General features: G+C 50.5%; 9 protein-coding genes across 9 annotated transcripts; 5 read left to right on the top strand and 4 right to left on the bottom strand.

The window, feature by feature from the left end:
• Window positions 1-25: 25 nt before the first annotated feature.
• Asppvi_010408 (uncharacterized protein) lies at window positions 26-5,957 on the bottom strand (the record flags this gene model as incomplete). Its single annotated transcript, XM_043306254.1, has 4 exons — window positions 26-4,737; window positions 4,792-5,067; window positions 5,124-5,463; window positions 5,520-5,957. The coding sequence occupies 4 exons, from the start codon at window positions 5,955-5,957 to the stop codon at window positions 26-28; spliced, it is 5,766 nt and encodes a 1,921-aa protein (XP_043162189.1).
• Window positions 5,958-8,696: 2,739 nt separating this feature from the next.
• Window positions 8,697-10,509, top strand: Asppvi_010407 (uncharacterized protein; the record flags this gene model as incomplete). The annotated part of the gene is made up of 5 exons (XM_043306253.1): window positions 8,697-8,900; window positions 8,959-9,216; window positions 9,275-9,523; window positions 9,572-9,878; window positions 9,929-10,509. 5 exons carry the CDS (start codon window positions 8,697-8,699, stop codon window positions 10,507-10,509), a joined length of 1,599 nt encoding a protein of 532 aa, XP_043162188.1.
• A 1,239-nt stretch (window positions 10,510-11,748) lies between these two features.
• Window positions 11,749-12,911, top strand: Asppvi_010406 (Zn(II)2Cys6 transcription factor; the record flags this gene model as incomplete). Its single annotated transcript, XM_043306252.1, has 3 exons — window positions 11,749-12,320; window positions 12,367-12,623; window positions 12,676-12,911. The coding sequence occupies 3 exons, from the start codon at window positions 11,749-11,751 to the stop codon at window positions 12,909-12,911; spliced, it is 1,065 nt and encodes a 354-aa protein (XP_043162187.1).
• Window positions 12,912-13,006: 95 nt separating this feature from the next.
• On the top strand, window positions 13,007-13,816 carry Asppvi_010405 (fungal specific transcription factor domain-containing protein; the record flags this gene model as incomplete). Its single annotated transcript, XM_043306251.1, has 1 exon — window positions 13,007-13,816. One exon carries the CDS (start codon window positions 13,007-13,009, stop codon window positions 13,814-13,816), a length of 810 nt encoding a protein of 269 aa, XP_043162186.1.
• Window positions 13,817-14,150: 334 nt separating this feature from the next.
• Asppvi_010404 (UbiX family flavin prenyltransferase) lies at window positions 14,151-14,882 on the bottom strand (the record flags this gene model as incomplete). The annotated part of the gene is made up of 1 exon (XM_043306250.1): window positions 14,151-14,882. One exon carries the CDS (start codon window positions 14,880-14,882, stop codon window positions 14,151-14,153), a length of 732 nt encoding a protein of 243 aa, XP_043162185.1.
• Window positions 14,883-15,401: 519 nt separating this feature from the next.
• On the top strand, window positions 15,402-16,919 carry Asppvi_010403 (UbiD family decarboxylase; the record flags this gene model as incomplete). The annotated part of the gene is made up of 1 exon (XM_043306249.1): window positions 15,402-16,919. One exon carries the CDS (start codon window positions 15,402-15,404, stop codon window positions 16,917-16,919), a length of 1,518 nt encoding a protein of 505 aa, XP_043162184.1.
• Window positions 16,920-17,186: 267 nt separating this feature from the next.
• Window positions 17,187-17,738, bottom strand: Asppvi_010402 (GNAT family N-acetyltransferase; the record flags this gene model as incomplete). The annotated part of the gene is made up of 1 exon (XM_043306248.1): window positions 17,187-17,738. One exon carries the CDS (start codon window positions 17,736-17,738, stop codon window positions 17,187-17,189), a length of 552 nt encoding a protein of 183 aa, XP_043162183.1.
• Window positions 17,739-18,741: 1,003 nt separating this feature from the next.
• Window positions 18,742-22,730, bottom strand: Asppvi_010401 (ankyrin repeat domain-containing protein; the record flags this gene model as incomplete). Its single annotated transcript, XM_043306247.1, has 3 exons — window positions 18,742-22,067; window positions 22,262-22,490; window positions 22,548-22,730. The coding sequence occupies 3 exons, from the start codon at window positions 22,728-22,730 to the stop codon at window positions 18,742-18,744; spliced, it is 3,738 nt and encodes a 1,245-aa protein (XP_043162182.1).
• Window positions 22,731-24,087: 1,357 nt separating this feature from the next.
• Asppvi_010400 (uncharacterized protein) lies at window positions 24,088-25,111 on the top strand (the record flags this gene model as incomplete). Its single annotated transcript, XM_043306246.1, has 2 exons — window positions 24,088-24,125; window positions 24,193-25,111. The coding sequence occupies 2 exons, from the start codon at window positions 24,088-24,090 to the stop codon at window positions 25,109-25,111; spliced, it is 957 nt and encodes a 318-aa protein (XP_043162181.1).
• Window positions 25,112-26,462: the final 1,351 nt, after the last annotated feature.

The raw sequence follows: 26,462 nt of genomic DNA, 5'->3' as shown, positions 1-26,462 counted from the left end.
ATCAAATTTAGGTACGATCCAGGTATCAAACAGCAATCGCAAACTGTTCCCCCAGACCGAACGCTGGATGCGACTTTGGCGAAATCAAATCATCGCTGGCTTCCGCACGACCAGACCCAAAGTTCTTCAAATTCCACTTGTCCACACCCTCAACACCCTTGAGATCGTTTCCAAACGTCTGGAACAGAGCGGAATTGAGCCTCTCGTACTCTGTATAGTCCTTTGGCCAATTGCCCAGCCGCTCGACTGCTAGCTTGAGCAAATGCAGGTGCTGCCGGACATACTTGCCCGAATCCTCGGGTCTCTCGCCGGGACTAGGCGGTCCGAATTCAGAGCCGGGCGATCTCGCTCCTTCATCTATGGTTAGGGAAGCCAGGGCGGTGGGATCGATGAAGGCTCGGAGCGCGTTCTCATGCAGCGTCGCAGCTTTCTTGTAGTACCGGTATGCGAGTTCGCGGCGCTCCTTTCGGCCCTGGTATCCCTGTGCCACGCTGGTGTACATCTGTGACAGGAGAATGGTCATCTCGAGGGTGCTCGGGTGCTGGGGACCATGCACGCGGGCACAGTTGTAGACGATGTCTTCGGCTAGTCGGATGGCGGCCATGTACTCGCCCATCAGATAGCGGGTGATGACAAGCATGCGTCCCAGAGCCAGTGTGTATGCTGCCTCCTGCTGCGAGGGCGGGTGCTGGTCGCGGTTGTTCCAGAGCCCTGTGAGGAGCCAGGCTAGGTTGGCATAATCGCTTTGTGCGTCCAGGAGCTTGATCAGCTTGTTCAGCGTCACCAGGTCCAGGTGTGTGAGGTCGATGTTGGCTTGCTTGCAGTGGCCGAGCGTGGCGCTCATGATGGTGGCTGATGCGCTAAGCATTTCCTTCCGTGTTGCTGAGTCTGGAGGCGGGTCCAGACCCTGCCCGGAGATTGCTAGACCTAGATTGAAGAGGAGCTTGACCACGTCTAGCGAGGACGAGAGTCCATTGTGCGCCTGGATGTACTTGAATGCAGTCACCGCTAGATCACAGGCAGCATGGTAGTCTCTCGTAGTGAGGAGTTGCGTCACACGGCGGAAGCTTGCGACGACCACGGACCGCAAAAAGTCTTTAGTGGTGTACATGCTAAAGTACTCGACAAGAGTGCCGGTAAATGCCTTGGCCTGACCCAAGCTCACCTGGACTTTTTCCTTCTCTGTCGTGATGAAGGAGTTGGCGAGATCGTCTATGAGACGGGCAGCCGTCGACTCCTGGTTTCTCGCACGGAGGAGTCCGTACAGGCGAGCAGCAGTGCCCACAAAGTTCTCCAGGGTACTGGACTTGGAGCGGCTTTCCGATCGGTATCGCTCAAAATAAACGTACTCGGCGCACAATGACCAATGAATCTCGCTTACCGTGAGCGAGGGTTCTTTCTGCTCTCGAAGGCTGTGCTCAAAATGCGCCAGGAAGACCAGGCTCTGACGGCCGCCGGAAGGCAGGACGAAATTAGTGGAACCGGTTTCCTTGACCACAATTTTGCGGTAGAGTTCCTCGCAGAGCTCCTTTGCGCGTCGGAGCTGACCCGTAGCGATGTAGCTGGACGCAATAGTCTGGGCAGCAGCGGCGAGTCTAGATGCTGATGTTTCCTTCGAAACAATGTGTAAGGTTGCTTCTTGAAGCATTGAGACGGCGGTTTGCGCCTCCCCTCGTTTGATATATAGGGCAACCAGCGCTTTCATCTCAGACAGGGTGGTCTCGTGAGCCCATCCATAGGTAGCCCGTATAGTGGCCAGCCGTTCCCTGCGGATGGTGATCATTCGCTGTATCTGCTCGGTGGGAACAGACTCGACACTGGCAGATGCGATTGAGGCGTATTGCTCTTCGTAATGAGCATCTAGTATTGCTTGGAGTTCCTTTTGGTCGATCTCGGCCTCAACAGATGGAGTCCTGAGAAGTTGTTCGCACAAGTGGACGACTTCGGCTTCGTATCGCTTGGACTCCCGACAGATATCCAGCAATCTGGTCATGGCCTGGATGGTAATTGAGGCGGAGGCTCCGAATCTGGCCTCGCACGTTTTGCGATACTGAACTGTCACGTCGTGTATCACATGGAGCTCTGCGTGAGTCATACGTAGACAATAAGTGTACCGCTCATAGACCGACTTGACAAATCCTTGGTCTCGAAGCTTCGGGTTGATGTTTGGGTGCTGGAGGGTATTGAACAAGGTTCTCCAGGTCTTTCGTGCCTCCGAGTACTGTCCCTGGTCCAAAAGCTCCGTGGCTACAATGAGAAGGGACTCGAAAGCTTCCGGGTGACAGGTGTCGGCGTGTTTGTTCAGTATCTGGACGATTCGACGATGGTAGCCGAGCGCAGCTGAGTGCGGCCGTGCGAGATCCGCTAAGATCCGAAGCTCCTTGAGGACCGCTGGATGATCTTCTCCAAATTTCTTGGTCAAGTCGTCTAGAATATCCTGATGGATGAGGATCAGCTTGTCGGTCTGGCCCTTACGCTCATACAAATGCAGAAGGTCCCGCGTGACTCTTTCGCGCAGCTCATCTCCAACAGGACGGCCTCGGCACACGCTGTGATAGAGACCAAGGGAGATGTTCTCCCTTTTTGCTGCACGGCCTCTGAAACGATAGCAGTCCCTCAGTCGCTCTGCCAGGTCGATGCACTGATCGACGTTCTCGGACGGAAGCTCCACGTCGCTGACTGATGGACTGAAAAAGGACGGCCAAACACGACGCAGAACTGCCTTTAGAGCTTTCGTAGCGTCTCTCCATCGATGCTGAGACCAGTAAATTTCCGTAAGGCTCTGGGCTGCTGTGATGGAAGAGGAGTGCGTGGCCGATGGGCTGGAGATGATTTCTAGAAAGCTCGACTCTGTTGTTGTGGACTCGGACCAGCTGGCAGTCTCCTCTTTGATGGACTGCACGTGGCTCTCAATCTCACGGTACAAGGAGCTCTGAGTGTCTACTGCTTGGGAGATAGGCTCATCAGCTTCGATGTCGTCTAGGGCAAAGGTTGTGCCTTCCTGAACGCTAGGCCTTCGACCATGGAGATGAACGAGCAACGATTCGTCCGATTGAGGGGAAACGGTCGACTGGGTGGTACTACTCTCTGTGAGGCTTGTTTGCAGCAAACCTGCTATTTGCTGCGCTTTGTGTTCTTCGTTGATATACTTGAAATGCTCCACCAGTTGAGTCAATGTCGAAATGACGATGCTACTGTTCTGCCCATACTGCACCTTGTAGCATTCAACAAGGAGCTGGAGCATCTCAGTCCGTCTTGTCATGATCTGCGTCCGTGATTTGGTGATTTGATCGGCGGTGCTGTCGAGGAAGTCCAGGGCCATCTTCCTGGTGATGACGTGTTGGGCGGAGAGCGCCTTTTGGCATATAACCGCTGCATGGTAGAAGATATCGCTAGCTTCGGAAGGCACTATATCACGTATCTCACKGTAGAAGAGTGCTTGGCAGATGATCGCCTGCTGAGTTGCGGGATGGTCGACGGTGAGTATCTGCTGGTAGAGGCGGACCTGGACGCTGTGCAGTGACTTCAGCACCGGAGTTGATTTTGCTCGCCATACAGTCATCTCCAGTAGCGGCACAACTGGCTTGGTAGGGAGGAATGGACCTAGTTCCTTTGCTACTGTGCGGATCTGCTGATCTGTCTCGCTCCCCAGTGCGGTTTTCGTGTGAGTTACCCAGTACCGCAGGGCGAAGTCAACAAGTGGGAACCGCTGCAGCATCTTGGAAGTTCTGTGAGAACTTATTGGTGTATCAGACCGTTCCTCCTCATCTGTTACATTCAGCTTGACGTAGAGCAGCAACCTGCGCACGAGATCCACATGCCTGCTCCCGACGGTTGGGAACACTTTGCCTTTGTTGACGGTGTCTATGATGGTTGTGCGGATTTGTCCATGTCGTAAGGAGACCATGTTATTTTGGCAGAAGACCAGAGACTCGAGGGGTCGCAGAAGCGTGAGCGGATCCACCTCTGTCTCCACGATGGTGCCCTTATCCACTCGAACAGACAAAAGCGCAGACAACTCCCGCAGAGTCATTGGACGGACAGCAGTGGCAAGCCAAACCAAGATTCTCTTTGCTTCGTCGGACAATTTCGAGTCGAGGCGATGAACGACTAGATCCGTAACAGAGAGCTCCGCCTTGCCCAGGGCGTCAACAGCTTTGACCAACCCTTGCCCGTTAGGCGGGTGCTCGTCTCTGATCCTTTCCGTGGCCAGCTTGGCCCACAAAAAGGAGCCATTGGCGGCTTCTGCGATCTGGGCTACTGTGGTCTCCCGCTCTTCTTCGGACAGCTCACCAAACGCATGGCAGGCTTGAAAGCTCCTCCGGACGACCGCGGCCACGTCGTCGAAAATCAGTTCCGGGGTAATCTGCACCGCTGTCTGTGTAGTGGATGTCTTTTGCTTCTGGCTGCCAAGGACAATCAACTTCAGAGTAGACGCTTTCAGAGTTGCGTCTCTGAGCCGATTAACTAGAGCATTCTCTCCGCAGCTGGCTTCGTCTGCTCCATCGACCACAAGGACAAGTTCTTTTGCACCACGCAGACTGGCTTGCAGGGCGAGTCCGAGTGCACGCCAGAGCTCGTTATCGTACTGCTCTTCACGAGTTGTCTTTTGGCAGCGGTCATGCGCATCGGAGAGAATCTCGTACAGCTGAACGTTGCCAATACGTGCCGAAAACAGCTGAGAGAGTATAGTCTTTGCCGTTGCGCGCGGGGTCGTGTTGGCAAAGATGAGTGCATCTGTAATGTTAGCGTGGGAAAACATAACCTATTAAAAAGGATGTGCTGACTCACTGATCGGCACAAATATGGACTTGTACATGACACCCCCGATAGGATATTGAAGGTAGTCATTGATCACCGTCGCCAGGATGGTCTTGCCAGATCCCGGTTTGCCGGAGATGAACATGGTCTTCTGATCGCTCTTGAGGAAACGCGTCAGATATGGTGCCATCCACAGGCACGTCGACTCCTCCCTTTCCTGGGCAAAGTGGGCCGTGAATTCGGTGGTGTTGCTCAAAATGGGATCTTCCGGCTCCAGCCAGTTCCTAATCGTCTTCAATTTCGTCACTGGCCATGTATTAGCTTCTAACTTGACGGGGGCGACAAAAAGCAATCAAGGATACCTTTGTCCTCATGGAGACCCGCTCCCAGCAGCTGATGCCTCCACATCATCTGGGATACATGCTCACATCGAGCGCGGAAGCTCTCAATCGACGCGCTGGAAGTACTATAGATATCAATGGAGACAGAGCCCGTGGCTAGACTGCCAAGAGTTTGACGACAGTGGATTGCGACCCCGACGACCAAGGTAACCAGGTCCGCCAAAGCGAGAATCAGCTGGTCTTTGATGCTCTGTGAAACCGTGAACAAGTCCGTCCGGTGAAGCAAATTCTGGAAACCCGTCGAGCAACGATAGAAGAAACCAAAGACATCCAAGAGAGCGCTCGCGTTTTCCTCTCCCAACTAAGAAGATCATTAATACTTGTCTCATACCTTCTCCACAAGCGACATAGACATACCTCGAGAAGACTTGCACAGTGAATGTACGCCAACTCCGCCGCCATATGACTATCTCCCTCGAAGTGCTGAATAGCCGAATCAAACGAATGAAGCCTTTCTACAAACAACCGCGCCCAGACAAGGACTCTATCATAACTACTTCCCTCGGGAGGCAGCTTTCGCATCCGCTCCGAGCGGATCCATTCCAGAATGGCCTCGTAGTCCGCGCCGATGATCTTGGACGAGGCCATCTCCCCACTGCCCCTGCGTCCTAGCGACTGCACGAGGTTGGCGAGGGCGGAGTTGGCCCCGGCACTGGAGCTGCGCTGGCCATTCTGGGAGAGAGTGGAATGCATCCCGTTTCCAGTGAGACCCGGAACGCTTCGAGCGTTGAGAAGTATGTCCGACGAGGGGACCTCGATGGGGCGGTGGACGTGAGCTTGGAACGAGGTACCCATGTTAGGATTATGTTGTACCACTAGACCTGTGAACCAGTGATAAGGGGATCAATTGTGAAATCTTACATGGGAATGTACATCTGTTTTACTGGTCGATGAGGTGTCCTTGAGAGTTGCATTTGCCCTCTAAACACTGACCTGTCTAACATAATAATGCAGGTGTAAGAATGATGTGCTCGAGTACCACCTCAATCGGCAACAGACAAGTAGGCATGGCGATTCCATGACGTGTCCTAATAGAAGAGTTCTACTACACGGTGACTGGTATGGTCCAGCAAGACGAGTTCATGGTGGCTAGGCGAGAATGGCCGACCATGGAACACGGCTTTCGGTCAGAGCGTCATCTCTTTGTTTGAATCTCATATTCCAGATTAGACATTGGAGATTGCAAAACCGGTGGGTTCGATGAACTTCTGGTTCGCTAATACATCCCTTCGGGAGTCTCGGGCCAACGATGAATGTCTCCGTCAAGCAGCAGAGTATCCCTTGGCCGATGGCTATGGTATTTGGATTGTAGTTCTGACCCTGGACAAAAGAGTAGCAATTTTCATATAATCTACAAACCTTTTATTGATCCCAATTGCCCTTCTATTCATTCCTAGTGCCAGAGTTGTTCTCTTACATCCATCTATACCTTAAGATCTCGATCCCACTTATCTACGCAACCCATCTCACGACGCTTGAGATCTATTGAATAGACAGATTCTAAGTGAGCCGCGCGAATAGACCATTCCTTGCATGTAGAAACGCCTCAAAATGGAAGTTTGGAGTTCAGAATAAGGTTTATCCAATGTGCGGGGGATGTCCGCATGCGGCAGTAACCATGCACACAATACCATACATGGTTTCGAATCTTCAACGTGTATGTCATTGTGATTCATGTCGACTAACTTCCAACAATCTGGCAGCAAGGAGAGTTCTCCTTGCTCGATCGGCTGAAAATACTCGCCGCCGTCTGTAGCATTGTACCGATATCCCAGCTATATCGCCTCGGCAATATAATTTGTATGCGGGGAAACTGGCAGCCAGACAAATGCACAGCTCTTTAGTTTCAGTGATTTAAGTTTGAACAGAGATCTGGACAGCATTTGAGTTCTTCTTAAACCTTCTAGGTTAAAGTCATGAAATCGGTTAATTAACCGATTCTGCATGAGGGAAGATCGGTTGGGTCAAGCAGGCATGCAGAAGATGGTCTCCACAGTGTCACGCTGCCGTATGGGTTGAAAATTGAGAGAGTGTGTAGGATAGGGTCTGGTTCATTCACGTACTGAATGACAGTTTCCATAACTGGTTAGTCAACTAGACGATCGTAAAACAGACAATCAAACCATCATCTTCCCCAGTTTCTGCTCAGGGTCTCTTCCTGCACCTGATAGGGACCCTTATCCATCTAGTTCGGCCTTACCCCTGTAGGTGACATAGGACGGTATACGGCTGGCTCGAGGTCGAGGGAATGAGAATTTGTATTGAGGAATTCCGGCGTCTAAGCCTGCTGAACTATTTTTGCCATGTACTACTAGTAATTATTCGGTGTTTGTACCTAACGAGCTAAGGACGTCGAAAAGGCCTGTATACGAGGCAGGACACTCCTAGTGATCCAGCTCCTGCGGCAGTCCTTTAGCAAGTTCGCTAACAGGACCGAATATTTCCGAGGCAAACCGGTCGCCATGGCTGTAAGCCACAGGCTAGCCGTAAAGCAAATGCAAGATTAGCATGCTTGAAACTAGTTAAGACAAACCCTAAATGCGACCAAAGAAGGCTTGGCAGCGGCCAATTGTCCCAAAGGAGTCTTCCCGCGCCGTGGCGTGCCCTTAGCGTGTCTGAGGTTTTTCTCAACCCATCTTCTTCGAGCTCGGTGAGGTGGCGGCTGCTGAGCTCAGAAAGATCATGTGTGCATGGACAATCTACTCAGAACAATTGACTAAGGGCTATTTTAGGATGCCTGTACTACCATGATGGTGAGATTATCTCGAAAACCTTCGGCTAGGCTCATTTAAACACCCCTTGTGGACAAACTGTACCTGGTCGCAACGGCCTAAGGCCTCCCAGGCGGCACATGATAATGGTTTATGGACCAATCAGAAAGTGAAGGCGGCCAAGTCTTGGACTAATTAGATGAAAGCTAAGACAGAAAGGCAAAAGCTTAGGTAATAAGGCATGGGTGGCTGCAGCTAGAGGAGCACTAGAAAACACCAAAGACACTAACAAGACGCTAAAAAGACTGGACCAGTGGAACAAGCACTAACCAGGAGTCTTGTCTTGGGGCCCCGCATATCTGCCCTCAAACATGGAGATGCCCCCGTGGAGGACAATGCAATCCCTTCAGACTCGTGGCCTTAAGCAGGTTATTCCAACGCCACCATCCTCGGATCAGCAGGTTTCGGGCCAATAGGGTAGTTTGTGCCAAACCCCATGGCACAACTCCGCTATGTCGGTTCGGCGCCTGGCCGCTTTCGGGTAATTGTCTCCCAATGCAGCCATTATCCCTGCTTACGGCGCGGTGGGAAAAAGCCCGGCGGCACAAGCTGCGGTAACATCGGACTCGGACCGCTGCCCACTGGCGCGATTGCATCCAATAATTAATCCACGTATCACATATCACGCGCTCGCCATGCAAGACGCGCAGGTATTAAAAGATATCATCTCCCTGCCTTGCCCTTTTTCCTTTTCTTTTTTCCCCTCTGCCTTTGTCTCTTTTCTCTTCGCATTGGCACAGTAACATAGCGACCAATCCCAGCAATGTCATCAGATACGAGCGAGGTAAAGGGGGAGTTGAAGGAGGAAGGTCACGTCGACGTTCATCATGCCGAGGTCCTGGCCAACAAGGAGCTCATGAACGATGCCTTTGATGGCGAGAACCGCGAGCATGAGATGGGCTTGTGGCAGGCCGCCAAGAGCCACCCCTGGGCTTGTTTATGGGCCTTTACCATGTGCTTCACCATTGTGAGTATCTCCTCGATCGGGGAAATTGGCACCTTGTGCAGTACTAATGGGCAAACAGGTCATGGAATCATTTGACATGTTCCTGAATGGTAACTTTGTCGCGCAAAGCGCTTTTCAAAAGAGATACGGAGTGCCAGTGGAGGGAGGTGGTTATGCCATCCCGACGCGGTGGCAGAGTGCCCTCTTCCAATCCGGTCAATGTGGTGCCTTTGTCGGTGTATTTCTGGCTGGTCCCGTCACCAACCGTCTTGGCTACCGCTGGACTACCATCCTCGCCCTGATCCTTATGAACGCCACCATCTTCATTTCTTTCTTCGTGAGTAGCCTGCTGACATGACCCAGCCTCCGTCTGAGCTGAGCTGACCAACCACTAGGCCGACTCCCTCACCCTCCTGACGGTCGGACAAGCGTTGGAAGGTGTCCCGTGGGGTTTCTTCATTGCAAACTCCCCCGCCTACGCCAGTGAGATCGTCCCTCTCGCCCTTCGAGGTGCCTGCACGGCTACTCTGCAAATGAGTTGGTCGATCGGTTCCATCATTGTCGCCGCCTCCACCTATGGCTACAATAAGCGAGACGATGAGTGGGCTTGGCGCGTGCCTCTTGCCTTACAGTGGCTTTTCCCTGTGAGTCTCCCATTCAGATCTTGCACGTGGCAGAGCTGACTCGTCTAGACCCCCCTCTTGATCCTCATCTTCCTCGCCCCCGAATCTCCCTGGTGGCTGATTCGTCGCGGACGCAAGAAGGAGGCCCTTCGCTCCATCGAGCGCCTTGGTGCTAAGTCCCCAGAGCACGCTCAACAGTCCCTGGCCATGATTGAGAGAACCGTCAAGATCGAAGAGCAGATGGGCGGTACCCCTACCCTCCTCGATCTGTTGAAGGGCACCGATCTGAGACGAACCATTATCACTTGCTTGATGTACGCGTCGCAGAACTTTGCCGGTAACCTGATTGCCAACCAGGCCACTTTCTTCTTCGAGCGTGAGTATCCCCGGTGCCAGCATGGATGACAGAGACTGACTCCCGCTTAGAGGCCGGTATCGGGTCCGACCGTGCTTTCCAGCTCAATCTGATCAATTCGTGTCTCCAATTCGTTGCCAACGCCTGCTCATGGCCTCTTACCGGCTGGTTCGGCCGTCGAACCATCTATCTCTGGGGCACCGCCGTCAACATCACTCTGCTGATTATTCTCGGCATCTGCGCCTCGATCCCTCAGAACCACTCGACCAACTACGCCCAGGCCGTTCTCGGTATCCTCATCTCCTTCGTCTTCGCCGGTACCCTCGGCCCAATCTCCTACACCATCATCTCCGAGACCTCCTCGGTCCGTCTCCGCGCCCTGAGCACCGCTGTCGGCCGTGCCGCCTACTATGTCGCCGAGATCCCCATGATCTATCTCGCCTCGCGCATGCTCAACCCCACCGGATGGAACTTGGCAGGCAAGTGCGGTTACGTCTGGGGAGGCACTGCCTGCGTCTGCTGGGTGATGGCCTACTTCTTCCTGCCCGAACTCAAGCACCGCTCGTACCGTGAAGCCGACATCCTGTTCAATCGCAAGGTTCCTGCCAGGAAGTTCAAGACGACTGTTATTGATGTTAGGGAGAACGAGTAGGCTAATGAAGGAGCATGTTACTTAACGTGTCACTTGCTTTTAGGATTTCCTAAAAGGTTTGACCAATTACGTCGGGATGTGACCCACGCAGTGTATGTTATATAACTAGATAGATTCTGTGTAACAACAGTTTGAAATCATTTTTCAAGACCAACTATTAGGTAATTCATGTAATTCGCTGCACAAGCCTAATTGTCGAGAACTCAACCTCACGCGAGAAACTCTGGAGAAGCATTATGTCGGGACACTGACCCACACGGCAGACCTAAGCTTCGACGAGATCAAGGAGGAAGTCAAAGGGTGACTGCTCTTCGTAAAGGTGAAATTCAATAGCCCTGTTCAGATTCATATTAGCACGAACTAGGAGAGCTGGGTTCCTCGCGCCCAAACTGGCATCCCGAGGACGAGGACGACGACAACTACGAACTTCGGCAAGCCGAGCGCTAACATCCTTGTTCAACCGCATAGCATTCCGACACGAAATTCCCTAAAGATGGGTTCCAAAAAGCATAGGCACTGGCAGCATGGCCAACAAGCTATTATATTATATGATCCGACAAGCTAATTTTGCAATTTCAGTCGGCCAGCTGATCCAGTTCGTCCCGGACGAAGTTCCCGATGTTTCCGAGGATGAGGATTAATCTACGCTACTATAGGCCAAACTGAGGTCGGCGCTGGCCATCAAACCCCGAAGCCAGGAATCCAAAGAATTAATTTGAGCGTAGATTATCTGAAAACAATGGGATGGGCAACCTGAGAGGATATATCTTGAGGCGTACTCTTACAGAATGCACCAGTAGAAGCTCTACATGTCTTCCAGTCGCAAGTCCATGGCCTCGATGTCGTTCACCGAGCGACTCAGTCTATATATATATAGTTGTTACTTCACGTTTGATCTGCAAGTTACATTACGGCTATTGAATATCTTACCCACGTAAAATCTTGATTCAAATAACTCATTAACTCTGGAGTTCTATATTAGACTTTTTATATTATAATATACAATGATATATAGAATTAAGGAGGAAGCTGTGAGGACAGGTACTTGCAGTGAGCTAAAAGCGGCACTGCTTTAGACCGAATCCAGAAATGCAAAGTCAACGGTGCCTCAGGATGCTAACGCGACACCACCAGCCGATAATGGTCTTCCTATCGCTCACGATAACGTTTCATTCTTCTCGAGCTTCAGGCCCGTCATATATGAGGCTCCTACAGCGACCTCAATGATTCACCGCAAAGATGCCCAATAGCTCTGCTGCTGGTTTCAATCCTGAGCGCCAAGAGATCGACCGGATCTTACGGGCCAAGCGACAGCAACGCGAAACAAAGGCGTGCTATCCGTGTCGCTCGCGCAAAGTCAAGTGCGACAACGGCCAACCATGCAGAACCTGCCAGAAACGAGGTCATCCCGAGATCTGTGTCTATGGCCTTGAGGAATCTTCTCCGCGGAAGCGGGCCATGCGAAGTCCTCAGAGTAGCAACGCTGATGCTTCTCGCGTTGCATTTCCGTCTGGCTTAAAAAGTGTAAATGATCAGCCTCCAATCAGGAATTCGGCATCTCCTCTGCATACCAGACCTGCATCGGAATCGATCAATCAAGGAGACCCTGCAAATTACATTTTCTCTGGAGAGAATACAGTCATTTCCATACTGGGTTCACACTACGCCGATGGATCAATTACCCACAAGGCGAGCACTGTGTTGGGACTCCAAAACAGCTTCAGCAATTACCCATTCCTTGATGTCAAATCACCCATAGATCGCTGGAAGGCTCTCGTGGAGATTCTTCCTCAAAGGGAGGAGATTTTGAAGTATGTTGAGCGACTAACCAGAAGTGCCGGTGCTGACGGACAGTAGGTTTTTTCACTTCTACCGCACCTCCGCCCATCCATTCAACCCAATTCTTGTCGATATAGACGGCTTTGAATTGTTCCTATGCCACTTCCTTACATCCTACGCGTCTGGGGAACTGCGCGATCACGACAAGGTCTCGGAAAGATGGTCGTCGGATCGATCCGTCGGTCAGATCAGTCTCCTCCTGGCCGCGTTGGCTTCGGGAGCGCATTACTCAGACCTTGAGAACCCCGAGAGGTCAGAGAAATACCAGAGCTTTGGTAAGAATAAGCCCTCTTCTATGGAGAAATGATGAACTGATGCTGGAACAAGCCCGCCGATCTTTCCAAGCACTAAGGCTGGCAAATTTCCTCTTGAGGCCGTCGCTTGAAGTTGTCCAATCTCTACTCATTCTGGGAAATACGCTACAGAATAACGGTCAATCTGATGGCGCGTGGGCTATGCTTGGCACGACTGTCAGATTAGCCCAGACCTTGGGACTACATACCGAGAAGAGCATTTCTCACTGGCCAGAACCAATGAGACCAAAGGCCAAAGCATTGTGGTAAGTAGCTATACCAAGATGAAGTTCACAGCTGACCCCTGAAGGTCTATGACGGTTTGGCAAGACAGCCTTTTGAGTCTGTGCTATGACCGCCCCTCTATGGTGTCCACGAGAGGCTGGCAGCTGGACTCTACTACTCTCKAGTCGAACCTATCATACACTGACATGATGCGCTACCTATGCCGGCTAGGTCTACAAATTAACAATGCAGAAGAGAGAGAGCGCAGTGACATTGCCTATTCCAGCAAGTTATTAGCTGCATTGGACGACGTTTTCAAGCGTGTACAACCCCATCTCCTTGCCCGGGAACACTGCACTAGCTTGCACCAACACCTGGAACATTTGGCCCTCCGCATCCATGTTTCCTTCTGCATTTCCGTGCTATGTCGGCCAGCCATCCAAAGCCCACCCAGAGCCTCTCTCAACCCACGCATTCGACTTCTGCGCAATAGGGCCAAAGACAGTCTGGTTGAGGCTGCAAAGGCCTTCCTCGACTTTGAAACTTTAAGCATCGTCCCATTACGCACCTGGTCTATGGTACATACGGTGCTCAGTTCTGCATTGCTCCTTTGCCTTTGGGAGGAGACTCGCAATGACCCGGGATGTCGCGACTTGCAGCAACGAGTCATCGAGGTATTCTCCAGAGTTGGCACTGCTGGGAAGGATGCTAATGGCCAACATGGCAATGGCCAATGGTTGTCAACGAGGCATATCCACGCACTCGTCGCGTTGAGAAATGCTGTGCGTGATACCCCAATGCGTGAAGTACACGCAGACCCAGAGACACAGCGAGGATCGCCACGAAGCCAACCCCCTCGACGATTGTCAGATGTCATATCTGGTCCAAGCATTGGATTCGGTGATGTTCAATCATCTGGCGATTTTCCTGCAAACTTTGATTTTGGGTAAGATTGCTCCATGCTCAGTCCGCTACAGATTTACTAATCGGATCAGCTTGTCGGGGAATTTTTTCAGCAATGATATGGACGTCTCGCCTCTTTCCTACCTTGATTCTATAATGAATGGTACGGACCCTGTTCTGTCTTAGTGTCCTCGCTAATTCACTCCAGTACCACTATTCGATTTTCCTGATATAGGCCAGGCCGGCCCGGAATGAGCCGCAAGATTACGGTATGCGAAGCCACCATCGCTGTTATGTTCTTGATAAATCAGGCCCACAGAATACGGTCGAGACAAAAAATATATTGATTAGGCAAGCTCCATTGTTACATGGACAAGTTGATTATCGCTCCGTCTTCCAACCTTCCCACCTTTCAAAATCAGCAGTATCAAGATCAAAGAGATCAAGCATCCGTCCAACGCTTTGGTCAACAATTTCGTCCATGCTAGAAGCCTTGATGTAAAAAGCCGGCATGGGAGGGAAAATGACAGCCCCGCTCTGCGTGACAGAAAGCATATTGCGAAGATGGATATCGCTAAGTGGAGTTTCGCGCGTGACGAGGACAAGTCGCCTCCGTTCCTTGAGCATGACATCTGCGGTACGGGAAATCAAGTCGTCGCAGAAGCCGGAGTTGATCGCGGCGAGGGTCTTCATCGAGCAAGGCACGACTATCATGCCGTCGGTCTTGAATGAGCCACTCGACACCGGTGCGGCCATATCGTTGATGTTGTGCACATAGTCTGCTAATGCGCGGACGTTCCGAGGACTATAATCCGTCTCGTACTTGATGGTGGCCTCGGCCCATTTGCTGATGACCAGATGTGTTTCGACGTTGAGCCGGCGAAGGGCGATGAGTGTTTTGATGCCTAGGATTGCGCCGGTGGCGCCCGTCATTGCGACAACGATTCTTTTCCGTCGACCTTTCGCTGGAGACTTGAGGTGATCATTGTTTGACGTTGATGATTCTTGTGTGGGCTCCGTATGTGTTGCAGAATGGGAATCAGAGGTATGATCGGGGCTGTCGCGACCAGAGTTGGGCGTATTGGCGCCGGAGGGTAGCAGCGATGCAAACATTGTGAATGGTTGAATGATTCTGGGGGTCTGGATAATTGAGGAAGGGGATATAGAGCATTCGGGTGCTTAGCTTGCCTTTTAAGGCGACGCGCTGCCAGTACTGGGGCAATTTACTTGGCCATATGATACACTCCTCATGGCGAAATCCTGATCTCGGTGGCTCGGATTTGACAATGTCGATCTGGAGGTGTAAAATGGACTGACCCGAGCCTCCGAGCCTCCGAGCTTCCGAGGTGCCGAGTCAACGGATATCGGCATAGGCGAGCCACCATTTCACTCAGCAACCCGACTCTCGAACATGCCTTGAAATCATTATAGACAAGCTTTTGAGAAGGATGCCTGCCGAGTATTCGGTCGGCTTCCAGAGTCTGCGTCATCGGTTATTGCCGATCATCCGTTCCATGGCAGGACTATATAACTCCTCGTGCGTGACTGATACTCATCTGTCACTTCAGTCAAGCCATCTACTCCGTTTAGTCTTTTCCTGCTGAACATTCCTCACCCAATCTCAATCTCACAATGACAGCTGTTAACGATACCAACGTGGATCACTCCTTCCGTGCTTTCGTCGAAGCCCTCAAGGCAGATGACGACTTGGTCGAGATCAACACAGAGGTCGATCCCTACCTCGAAGCTGCTGCGATTACCCGGCTTGTGTGCGAAACCGACGCTAAAGCTCCCTTGTTTAATAACCTGAAGGGGATGGGAAAGAATGGACTCTTCCGTATTCTCGGTGCCCCCGGTTCGCTTCGTGCTTCCAGCCGCGATCGGTACGGCCGCCTGGCCCGCCATCTCGCCCTCCCACCCACGGCTAGCATGAGACAAATACTCGACAAAATGCTCTCTGCTAGCTCCCTTCCCCTCATTGAGCCCAAGATTGTTGAAACCGGTCCCGTGAAGGAGAACTGCCTAATCGGCGACGAGATTGACCTTACTGCCTTGCCTGCGCCGATGATTCACAAATCTGACGGAGGCAAATATATTCAGACGTATGGTATGCACGTCGTTCAATCCCCTGATGGGACGTGGACAAATTGGTCTATTGCTCGTGCAATGGTCAAGGACAAGAACCACCTTACTGGCTTGGTTATCGAACCACAGCATATCTGGCAGATCCATCAGATGTGGAAGAAGGAGGGAAAGGACGTGCCATGGGCGCTCTGCTTTGGTGTACCCCCGGCTGCGATTATGGCATCGTCCATGCCCATTCCCGATGGCGTCACCGAAGCGGGCTACGTCGGTGCCATGACCGGTCGTCCGCTTGAACTCGTGAAATGCGACACCAACGACCTATATGTTCCGGCCAACTCGGAAATCGTCTTCGAAGGCACCCTTTCCATCACGGAAACCGCTGATGAGGGACCGTTTGGCGAAATGCACGGCTATTTCTTCCCCGGCGACAGCCACAAATGCCCTGTCTACACCATAAACAAGATCACCTACCGGACCAATCCGATCCTCCCCATGTCAGCCTGCGGTCGCCTCACCGACGAGACACAGACGATGATCGGGGCCCTGGCCGCTGCTGAAATCCGCAAGGTCTGCCAGCTCGCCGGCCTTCCTATCACGGATGCCTTCTCCCCTTTTGAATCCCAGGTCACCTGGGTAGCACTCAAGGTCGACACTGCCAAGCTTCGCCAGATGAAGCTTACAGCAAAGGAGTTCCAGAAGAAAGTCGGCGATGTTGCCTTCAACCACAAGGCGGGCTACACCATTCACCGCGTTGTTCTCGTCGGTGATGATATCGACGTCTACAATGGAAAGGACGTCATGTGGGCGTTCTCCACCCGTTGCCGCCCTAACGCGGACGAGACTTTCTTTGAGGATGTCCGTGGGTTCCCTCTGATTCCTTACATGTCTCATGGTACGGGTTCCCCGACACGCGGTGGAAAGGTTGTGTCTGATGCTCTCATGCCTGCGGAGTATACCACCGGTGCGGACTGGGAGGCGGCCGATTTTGAGCACTCGTACCCCGAGGATGTCAAGGCCAGGGTCCGGGCAAATTGGGTGGCTATGGGCTTTCGCGAGCGTAACTGAGCATTTCCTGTACCATTAGATTATGTACCAGAATAGAATTCACTCATAGATCAGTACACGTGCATTTCCCTCACTTGCATCCTCAAGAACAGGTCTCTCATCTTCTTCATATTCCATGCGCTGATTGAGTCTACGTACACCTTTACGCACCAGTATTTATCTGCCAACATCACGATGAAGATGTCATAATCTCCCAAGCCAATGCCTCCCTGCGTCATGATCATCCCCTCTACCAGCTCCTCCACCCCAAACGAGTCCCCACGCAATTCATGCCGCAACTAACTCCTTCTCCATCTCCACAAAACACAAATCCTCAGGCAACGCGACCTCTCTAAACTTCTCAACCGGAAACGGCGTCACCTCCCCCGTCGGCTGATATCCACACCTGGAATACCACTGAATCAATTCCCCACGCGTCGAAAGCGCATTCAGCCCTCCCCTACTAACGCCCCATTGCTTCTGACAATACCCCTCCGCGTAAGCAAGGATCTTCCGCCCGATCCCAAAACGCTGGTACGCTTCATCCACAGCGAGAAAGAAGAAGCGCGCGAGGTCAGCGTGAGCGGTAGTCCTCCTGGAAATGCCGACGCAGGCGATCAGAGCGCCGGTGGCGTCTGTTGCGAGGAGGAATGCGCTGTTGGGCGTGGTGATCGTGCTTAGGATCTCTGTCGTCTCGATGCTGAAACTTGAGGCGAGGGTGGTGTCGCCAATCCAGTGTGGTCTGGGGTCTTGGGCGCGGAAGGCGGATTGGACCAGTTGTTGGATTTGGGGGGCGTCGGATGGGGTTGCGAGGCGGTAGTTGAGGGTCGGGATAGTCATATTTCAGGATTTGTTTTGTATGCTGAGTTGATATCAGTTAAGTGCGTATGTGCTGATTGGAGGGATTATAGTATAGGTTATATGAACATTAATAGGAGTATTGCGCTCAGTGTTCTGTTGGAAAGCAAAGCTTTTGGTGGAGTTCTGCTGCCGTCAGATAGCGCTTTGGTAAGGTAATGTTCAAAACTAAGAGATATAGGTCTTACACAGCGGCGTCTGGGTAGCTGGCATATTATATAGATTTTACAATCTAGTGGCCGCCTAGTTGCGGCTTTATTACGGTTGTCATGGGCCACGCCCTAACTCCGTACGCCCTGCGGGATACATGGAGGGAACATGTGATATCACCAGATCAACGTTTTGCTTACATCTCTTATCCATCACTTGATATTAGCATCCCGTAAGTAGGGACGAAATAGATATTTGATTGCCTTTTGAGTTACCTCTTACACCCTTTCTCCTGTCAACCTATGGCGCGGATTCTGATAGAATGAAAACTTAGAACAGGCCATCAACATATGCGATAATGATTTTGTCCTTTTGGTAAAGCAGCACAGTGCAACAATGATTACCTGTCTCGTTGCAACACTTGACCGAAGCCTCAACCCTGAGGTCTTGTTTATCTTATATGATATCACCATCAAGGCAATGACTCAAATGACGAGATGGCTTTTTGACTCGTGACAGATCTTCTACATATAATCTTACTGAATCCCTGGCCTGATTTCCGACACGTCCATCGTTGATGCGTTGATATAGAATGAAAATAATGCTATTGATGAAGCCTGGACTTAGTAGAGATCAGTGTAATAAATAGGATGTTACCCCCAACGACCCAGGGTTACAGTTTTGAGTACAGCTAGATGCAACTTTCTGTCCCCCTTTTCTTATCTATTGAACGTCACGCTTGTTTGACCTGCATTTCACTTTTGGACTTGAAGTAGAAGCACAAGCTTCTTAGGTTGGCACCTGTCTCAAGGAGTAGTTTAACACTGCTTCATGCCTATATCTCACTGCTCATGACAGTGAGTGTCCTGCCAGAGTTATCTATTAACACTGGGTTGGCTCCTGCCTTAAGGAGTAGTTTAGCCACTGCTTCATGCCCATTCCTCACTGCCCATGACAGTGGTCTCCCACCAGAGCCATCCATTAAGTCTGGGTTGGCACCTGCGTCAAGGAGTAGCTTAACCACTGCTTCATGCCCACATGCTGCTGCCCATAACAGCAATAAGTCTGGGTTAGCACCTGCATCAATGAGTAGCTGAACTACTGTTGCATGCCAATTTGCTACTGCCCATGACAGTGGTCTCGCACCATAGCCATCCATTAACTCTGGGTTGGCACCTGCGTCAAGGAGTAGCTTAACCACTGCTTCATGCCCACTCGCTGCTGCCACGGACAGTGGTCTCCCACCAGAGCCATCCATTAAGTCTGGGTTGGCACCTGCCTCAAGGAGTAGCTTGACCAGTGCTTCATGCCCCTTACTTGCTGCCAAGGACAGTGGTGTCTCAGACCAGCTACCCTTAGCTTCTAGCTTGGCTCCTGCTTCAATGAGTAGCGTAACCAATAATTCAAGCCCTTTCTCCGCTGTTCGAAAAAGTGGGAACTGACTCAGGCTATCCTTTGACTCTGGGTCGACGCCTGCCCTAAGGAGTAGCTTGTCAACATCTTCAGGTCCATTTTCTGCTGCAAAGGAAGAGGAAAGTGGTGTCAGGTTTGAGCCAAACTGCATGTCTAGCAGGGTCTCGTCTTTCCGTAGGATAATATCCACCAAATCCGGCATGCCCTTCTCAATGGCCCTAGAAAGGCCTTTCGCCAGCGCTGCACTTGATGGTTGAAAAGACCCTTTTCGAATAAGGAGCATGGCGATCTCAATTTCATCCTCATATATTGCCGTGACTAGAGCTCGCTGACCACGATTTCCTTTCATCTCAACTGCGGCAGGCTCTGCCCGGAGCAAGATTTCAACGATTTCCCTATGGCCCTTTTTCGCGGCAACAAGTAATGGAAACTCCCCGTATCGATTCTGACAGGTTGCTGAAGCGCCATACAAAAGAAGAAGATTGACAATAGCTATTTGCCCACTTCGTGAAGCTAAGAGAATAGCCTCGTCATCACGTTCATACTCATCATCCTCGTCATCATATTCGTAGTCATCATCCTCGTCATCATATTCATACTCATCATCACGTTCATCTTCAGAGTAGGTTCCATTGTCCTTGTCGAATTCCAGTAACCTCATTGTGTTGGCTCCAGCTTGTAGAAGTTCCAAGATGAATCGCTTAAGAAGATTGTCGTTGTCCTTAATCTCTTTCAGTGCGAAATGGACGGCCCCATCCAGTTTCACCTTTTTCTCAATAAGCTTCCTGAGTAGAGGCGCGTCCCGATTACGAATGGCGTAGAAAATGGGAGCACTGTCTTGTCCAAGATATTTAGGATCAGCCCCTGCCTCAAGCAATGTGTGGATCACCTCTCTGGTATTGTGTGTTAGGGCAACAGTCAGTGGCGTTTCACCATCATTATTCTCAGCGTTAACATCCACATGGTAAATCCTTTCCTGGTCCCTGTCTCTGGTAGCATTGATGCTCTGATCAATGCCTTCATCTTGCCGAAGCTGCCACTCGATCGACCGATTCAGCAGCGCAAGTGCCATATCCTGCTGACCCTCTTCGATTGCGAGATGTAATGGCGTATTTCCTTCAGCGTCTCTACCGTCAACTTGTACATTATCTTTCTGCAAGAACTCGTCAAAAGCGCTCTTTGAGTCCAATGCGACCAGAACATGCAGCGCCGTTGCTTCAACAAAGGGCCAGCCTCTAGGCGCGTAAATGCCATCAGGATCCGCCACCCTCCATACACTGGCGATTCTCTGCATGTTTGATTGTCGATCTAATTGAACGAGAGAGAGGAGATCAGATTGAGCGATTCCCTGTTCTTCCACCTTTCGAATATGTTGCAACAGGAACCGCACAGCGTATGGGACCAGTTGGAACCTTATCCGGAGTTTTCCGGGCCTCCGCTCAGCTTCTTCTAGCACTTCCTCTAATGTCAAATACCTGAGGCAGGACCTCGATATTTGAAAATGACCAGCTGCGACTGGAGATTGGGAGACATTCCGGTCGTGTTCAACATGGCTGAGGAAAGTCATGAGCAAATAGTCGGCAACTGATTGGTGGATGAATTGAGCTTCCCGGTAGGCTTCTTCCACTTGATACGACTCAGCTTCATATGGACCATATCTCAAGATTCTCGTCCGACGCCCAAGTTCCCAAAAGTTGCGGGTTTGAAATTCGACCAGTCCTCTCGAAAGGTGTTTAACGTGTCTCTCAAACTCAGGAAGAGTATCAGACCAACTTGCGTGTTTTCGAATTTTGGTGTTGCGCTGCATGTCCTTCTCAATAGAAAGTGCATCCCGAAGCTCTTCCGCAGACAATGGCCGCGCTGTGAATAGGACCCACTGGAACAACTTGACAGTCTGATGCCTTTCGGCTTCCGTAACACCACCCAGAATGTCGGAGTATAGTTCATCAAGAGCTTCAGGTATAGTGAGGAGCTTTTCCTGCAGCTTCTCCGCCTTGGTGCCATTGTCGTTCTCTTCAATCACCATATTGCAAACCAAAGCCGCCCATTGGAATCCACCTTGAGCTTTCAACAGGATCTCCTTTTCAATTCGCTGCCGCTTTGATTCAGGTTGGATCTTTTCAAGCCTATCTCGAACGACCAATCGGATGTCTGGATCATTTCGCTCTTCCACAGAAATAGTTGGGCACATGTCGAGGCCAATGATTGGATGGTGTCTAGAAGAAAAGCATATCTTTACCTGTCCTTCCTCGTGCTCGATATCTTTCATTATGTCTCTGAAGTACGCCAGCAAGCCTCTCGCAGCATCTTTGCCAGACTCGTCAAGCGCGTCGACGAAAATGACAACTGGATGGGCCTTCGTCCCTTTTGTGAGGACTCGGAATAGAAATTCTTGAAGCTCATTTTCCTTCCAGGTCCATCTACCTGCCTCATACGAACCAAATCGTTTTTCACGATCTTCAAACTGGATAGTGAGCTCAGAAAGGTAGACAGGGAATGATTCGAGCATGCCGTTTAACAGTGCGCGGAAAACACCTAGCGGCGTCTTCTGCAAAGGCGTTCCTCGACCGTGTAGGAAGTAAGACACCACAAGCTCTCCAGATTTTCTGTGGGCCATTGCTTTAGCAGCAAACTTCATGAGAACGGATTTGCCGGCGCCAGGATTGCCTTGGATCCAGAAAAGACCGCATGGTTTGTTCATCCAATCTTTGTACTGCAGATCATCGAGGAGCCACCCACAGGTGTTTACTGCAGAATGAATTTCATTGAGTCTCCAGTCTTGTTCTTGAAAAGAAAGTGACCTGAGACACTCTGTGCCTAGTCAGCTGCCTGTTGAGCATTTGGTCTCGCATTACATACCTAAGCTTTTGGTTGAATGTGGCACTAATGTTGCAGAAACTCTTAGTATATTCGAAGCTAGACAATCACATCTGATCACACACAGTTATTTCCAGCTTCTGCACTCACAGCATCATGCACGCCTGATACTCTCCACAATAGCGGTCGTAGAGCTGTCTTAACACGTATATAGAGCGCATCATATTGGTCGCTATATTTCACCATCTCGGAGTGACTGCGGCCGATTGGGTGTTGGTTTTTACTGCCGCATGTCGCGGAGGAGACGTCAACCAAGATTTGCGAAGGTCCGGAAAGTTCCCACCGGCCATTTCTCTAGATGAAGTTTAAGCGGTTATAATGGCAATAATGTCGAACTGCTCAGTGGCTCACCTTCACTGCGGTAGGGGACTTCTCCGTTTCGTAGAAAGAGATAATACGAATGGGCCTTTCGCTGAATGCATCCCTGAAATCCTGTTGGAGGCGCATAAGAAGCGCTGAATTCGTACCAAGGGACTCGAGAAGTCCGCGGTTTGGTTGGTCATTTACCAAGGGAACGAGCGACTCGATAGCCATCCCTTGATGCGGAACGCCGAAGAATATGAATCCGCAAGTGGAATTCAATATTGATGCGCAAGTCTTGTCTATTTCCTCTTTCAGCTTGCATATCGCCTGTCAACTGTTTGTGAGCACATGGCAAACGCTACTTGATCAATGAGTACTGGTATCGATACAGACCTCTTTAATCACGAGACCCCCAAGGCTATGGCCAATGAATAATATGGGACGGGATTGGCAGGGCTCCTGGACACTGTATAAGCCATACGGTGCATATCTGAGAAGAGTTATGCAGGGACCGATTACCCGGATGCCTTTCATATCGATTTGAAGGGCTCTACCCAAGTCCGTCAAGTTCTGAAATGAACTGCTCCGGACCAGGCGAGTGTCGTAACCATAGATAAGAATCCTCGCATTGGGAAAATCCAGCGGAAGAGCATCACGGAGCCACATGAAAGAACCACCCCTTTCTTTGAAGGAACCAAAAGCGTGTCCACCAAGACCGGATATAGCGATTACACTGAGGACATGTCAAACCATTTCGTAGCCACAGGTACTCTGGAGACTTACTCCACGTCACAGCTGTCATCTTCAGAATGTTGGAGAGGCGTGAAACCTGAGAAGTGGGTATCCAGTATCAGAGTGTGTTTGGTGTCCACAGTGTGTTCATCTCCATCCGACGGCAGTGCAAATTTCCATTGATCTTTTGAACACTCAGACAAACAGACAGGGAGAGTATGGAAACTAAGAGTGGCGACCTTGCTGTTGCGCTCGACGGGGTCAATGGCAAGAGAATGAACTGCGACGCTTGCACCAGGTCCAATAGAAAGGACGCTCATGACAAGTTCCCTGACATCAGGCCTGGTTCGATATCTAAGTGGAATCCCCCTTAGCCTGAAGTTTTGATAGTGGTCTGTTGCCATAATGCAGCAATATTGCCGATGGAGAACGTCCCTGAGGCTTGACAAAGTGGACACTGAAGTGAAAAAACGGTAGGGATTTTAATCAAGTCACGGGCTCATGGCACAACACGCTAGTCAGCCTAGTCAGTACATGCCAATTCTCAGCCTTGCGCGATGTCCAATTAGTCTGTGACCCTTTGGCGCTCTGCTGCACCTAGGCATTAATGGCTGTCACACAGTAGAGTGATATTACTGGTCCAATCCCTTTGCCCCTGGCAATTTCCTAGCCTTACTGCGCCGCGCCCAAACCTCCAGGCAGCTCTCTCAATTCCTCAGCTCTTCAATCTCTTTCTTTTTTGTTTCCATCCTCATTATGAAATTAACCAAAATTCGTGCACGACCCGGATCAAAGGCCGGCGTGTTAATGATGTTTCCTTCATTATAGACCGTCTCGCTTTACGTTTCTAGGGTCAATGGGGTTGCGAAGTCGATGGAAGATGGAGTCCACAAGGTGAGAAAGACACAATCAGATTTATCAAATCAACAACGAAGTGTTGACAGTCATGTCGCACTGTCAGTCCCCCTTTCCAGAAGGAAAATGAACTTCTAGGCGGTCCTGTGTGTCTACCTATCTACATTCCGCAGAGGACTTCTGCCCTGTATCCTGTGCATGACCTGCGCACATACCTAGAGCAAGATCTGTGGACACCGCGTCTGGACAAAATCCATCAACATCTCTGGCTCGCAGGTCTTCCTAGGGCTGCCCGGCCATTGCATCGACAAAAACTGCTTAATCGCACAATCATAGTCACCGAAGATCCTAACGAGCACCTTGTATGGCATGAGTCTCGTATATTCGTCAAACCGCTTCCGGAATATCTGCTTTCCTATCAGTTCTGGACGGACCATCTCGAAAAGGAATTTCAAGATGAATCTTTGCGTAAAGCTGCTTATGGACTTCTCCTATCCTACAGCTGGCTTATATGTCATAAATCCGACCTCAGCGTAGCGCATTCCAGCGGTCTTCTGCCAGAATCAATCATTTGGGAGAATTGGGTGAACTTTCTGGCCGACTTTCTCAGTTATGTTGATATAGGGTCCCTTAGCAATGTCTCCATTCGGTACCGATACGGCGAGCTGCGTCTCTCAAGACTGCACCGGATATACAGATTTTTCCCTTCAGTCTTCTCCCCAACAAATTTCATCAAGGGATTCAAATCCGAGTCAACGTGGTATAAAGCCTTCTTCGCCCGCAATTTCAGTTGGATCTTTGCAATTTTTGCGTACGTCACCGTTGCATTAAGTGCGATGCAGGTAGGACTTGGGACACAAAAGTTACAGGAAAATCGTAACTTCCAGCAAGGATCAGAACGATTCGCAGTTGCAAGTTTGATTCTGCTCGCTGCCAGTGTGGCGCTGATTGTTATCATCTGGGTCTTTCTATTTTGCTTTCATTTCCTATGGGCCATGCAGAGTCTGAAGCATCGAACGCATTAGAAAACCGAGAGATGAAACCTTGAGATGACGGTGATGGTTGGAATTACACCACAGTTGCTCTCCGTTTCCCTCGACCGGCGTCTCTCTGCACCCTGCCGCGGGATCGTGAGACGGGTATACCTCAATCGGCCAACAAAACCTTCCTCCTTTGTCGTCAGCGGGATGGAAGAGCCATTCGTCTGGCCTGGCCATCGGAGATCTTGAGTAACATATTGAAAGATGTAACATCAGCTGATGACTCCAGCTCGCTGGATTGGCAACAATTGGTCGCCCCTCTCCGCGAAACGTATTATCACCACCGGAACGAGGTCAGCTCAACGGTTCGGGCAGATGTCGGAGGAGATGCTTCAGCAGCTGTCACGGAATCAGAACTATCCCCTCAGATGTGAAGGACGAAGTCAAAGGGAGAGTTCCAAATGGATAACTAAAGATTCTGGACAAGGCTGGGGTTGCATCAGACGTGAAGGCTGACAGGGAATCCTTCCACTACTATTCGCTGAGTTATTATTCTGTTATTTCGTCGAAAAGTAGATTGGTCGCTATACATGAACCAAGATTATCTATCCGAATTTTTGAATAAGCATACTATTAGCTTGAGAAAGCATATTATAGGACAGTGAACTTGCATGATATTCTATAGAATGGCCCAGGGTCCATCACATAGATAGACTTTCAAGCTAGCCACGTTGCATTGTTTTAAACTTCTATCGCTTAATGCATAATATCCCTATTATGGGTTTTACACTTCCCACTCAAACGGAGCATGGCAAGCAAAGCTTGCTCCGTCGAATGAAGATAAGAGTGAGGTTTCTTTTATAGTGGCGCCAGGACATGTGACAGGATCAGCTTGGATTTGTTCTAAGTTGAATAATAGTATTGTATAATTTGCCGAGGTCCAGGCACTAGTGCTTTTGCTCCGGCACTAACGAGGATCGACTAATGGTCAGGGCCCAAAAATAAGGATCTTCCAGATTTTGTTATTCATGCTTACTTCCTAGATCTTTAAGCTATGTTTACATTTCCAACTGGGGAAGGGAGTAAGCTGCCTCCGCGGATGTATTTGTGATGTTTCCATGCCACGACTTTTATACAGGTCAGATCAAGACTTAAGCGAGAGATATCGAATGTCCATATTTGGGGCTATAATTAGAAACTCTGAAACGGTGGGGACAGTGGACAGTTATCAGACCCACGGTTTGAGCAGGATAAGCAGGATATTCAGCAACCTGAAACTGCGTCTTCTCGGCAGTCGCGGATCATCCTATCATGGACCATATCCAAGTTGATAACTCGATTTTTCGCATCCCCGCAGAGAGGATACAACATGAGGATACAACATTATGGAGCAACG

This window comes from Aspergillus pseudoviridinutans, assembly GCF_018340605.1.
Source record: "Aspergillus pseudoviridinutans IFM 55266 DNA, scaffold_8, whole genome shotgun sequence".
Classification (NCBI taxonomy): domain Eukaryota; kingdom Fungi; phylum Ascomycota; class Eurotiomycetes; order Eurotiales; family Aspergillaceae; genus Aspergillus; species Aspergillus pseudoviridinutans.
The sequence above is the reverse complement of the archived record's forward strand: the minus strand, read 5'-3'. Positions and strand labels throughout refer to the sequence as shown.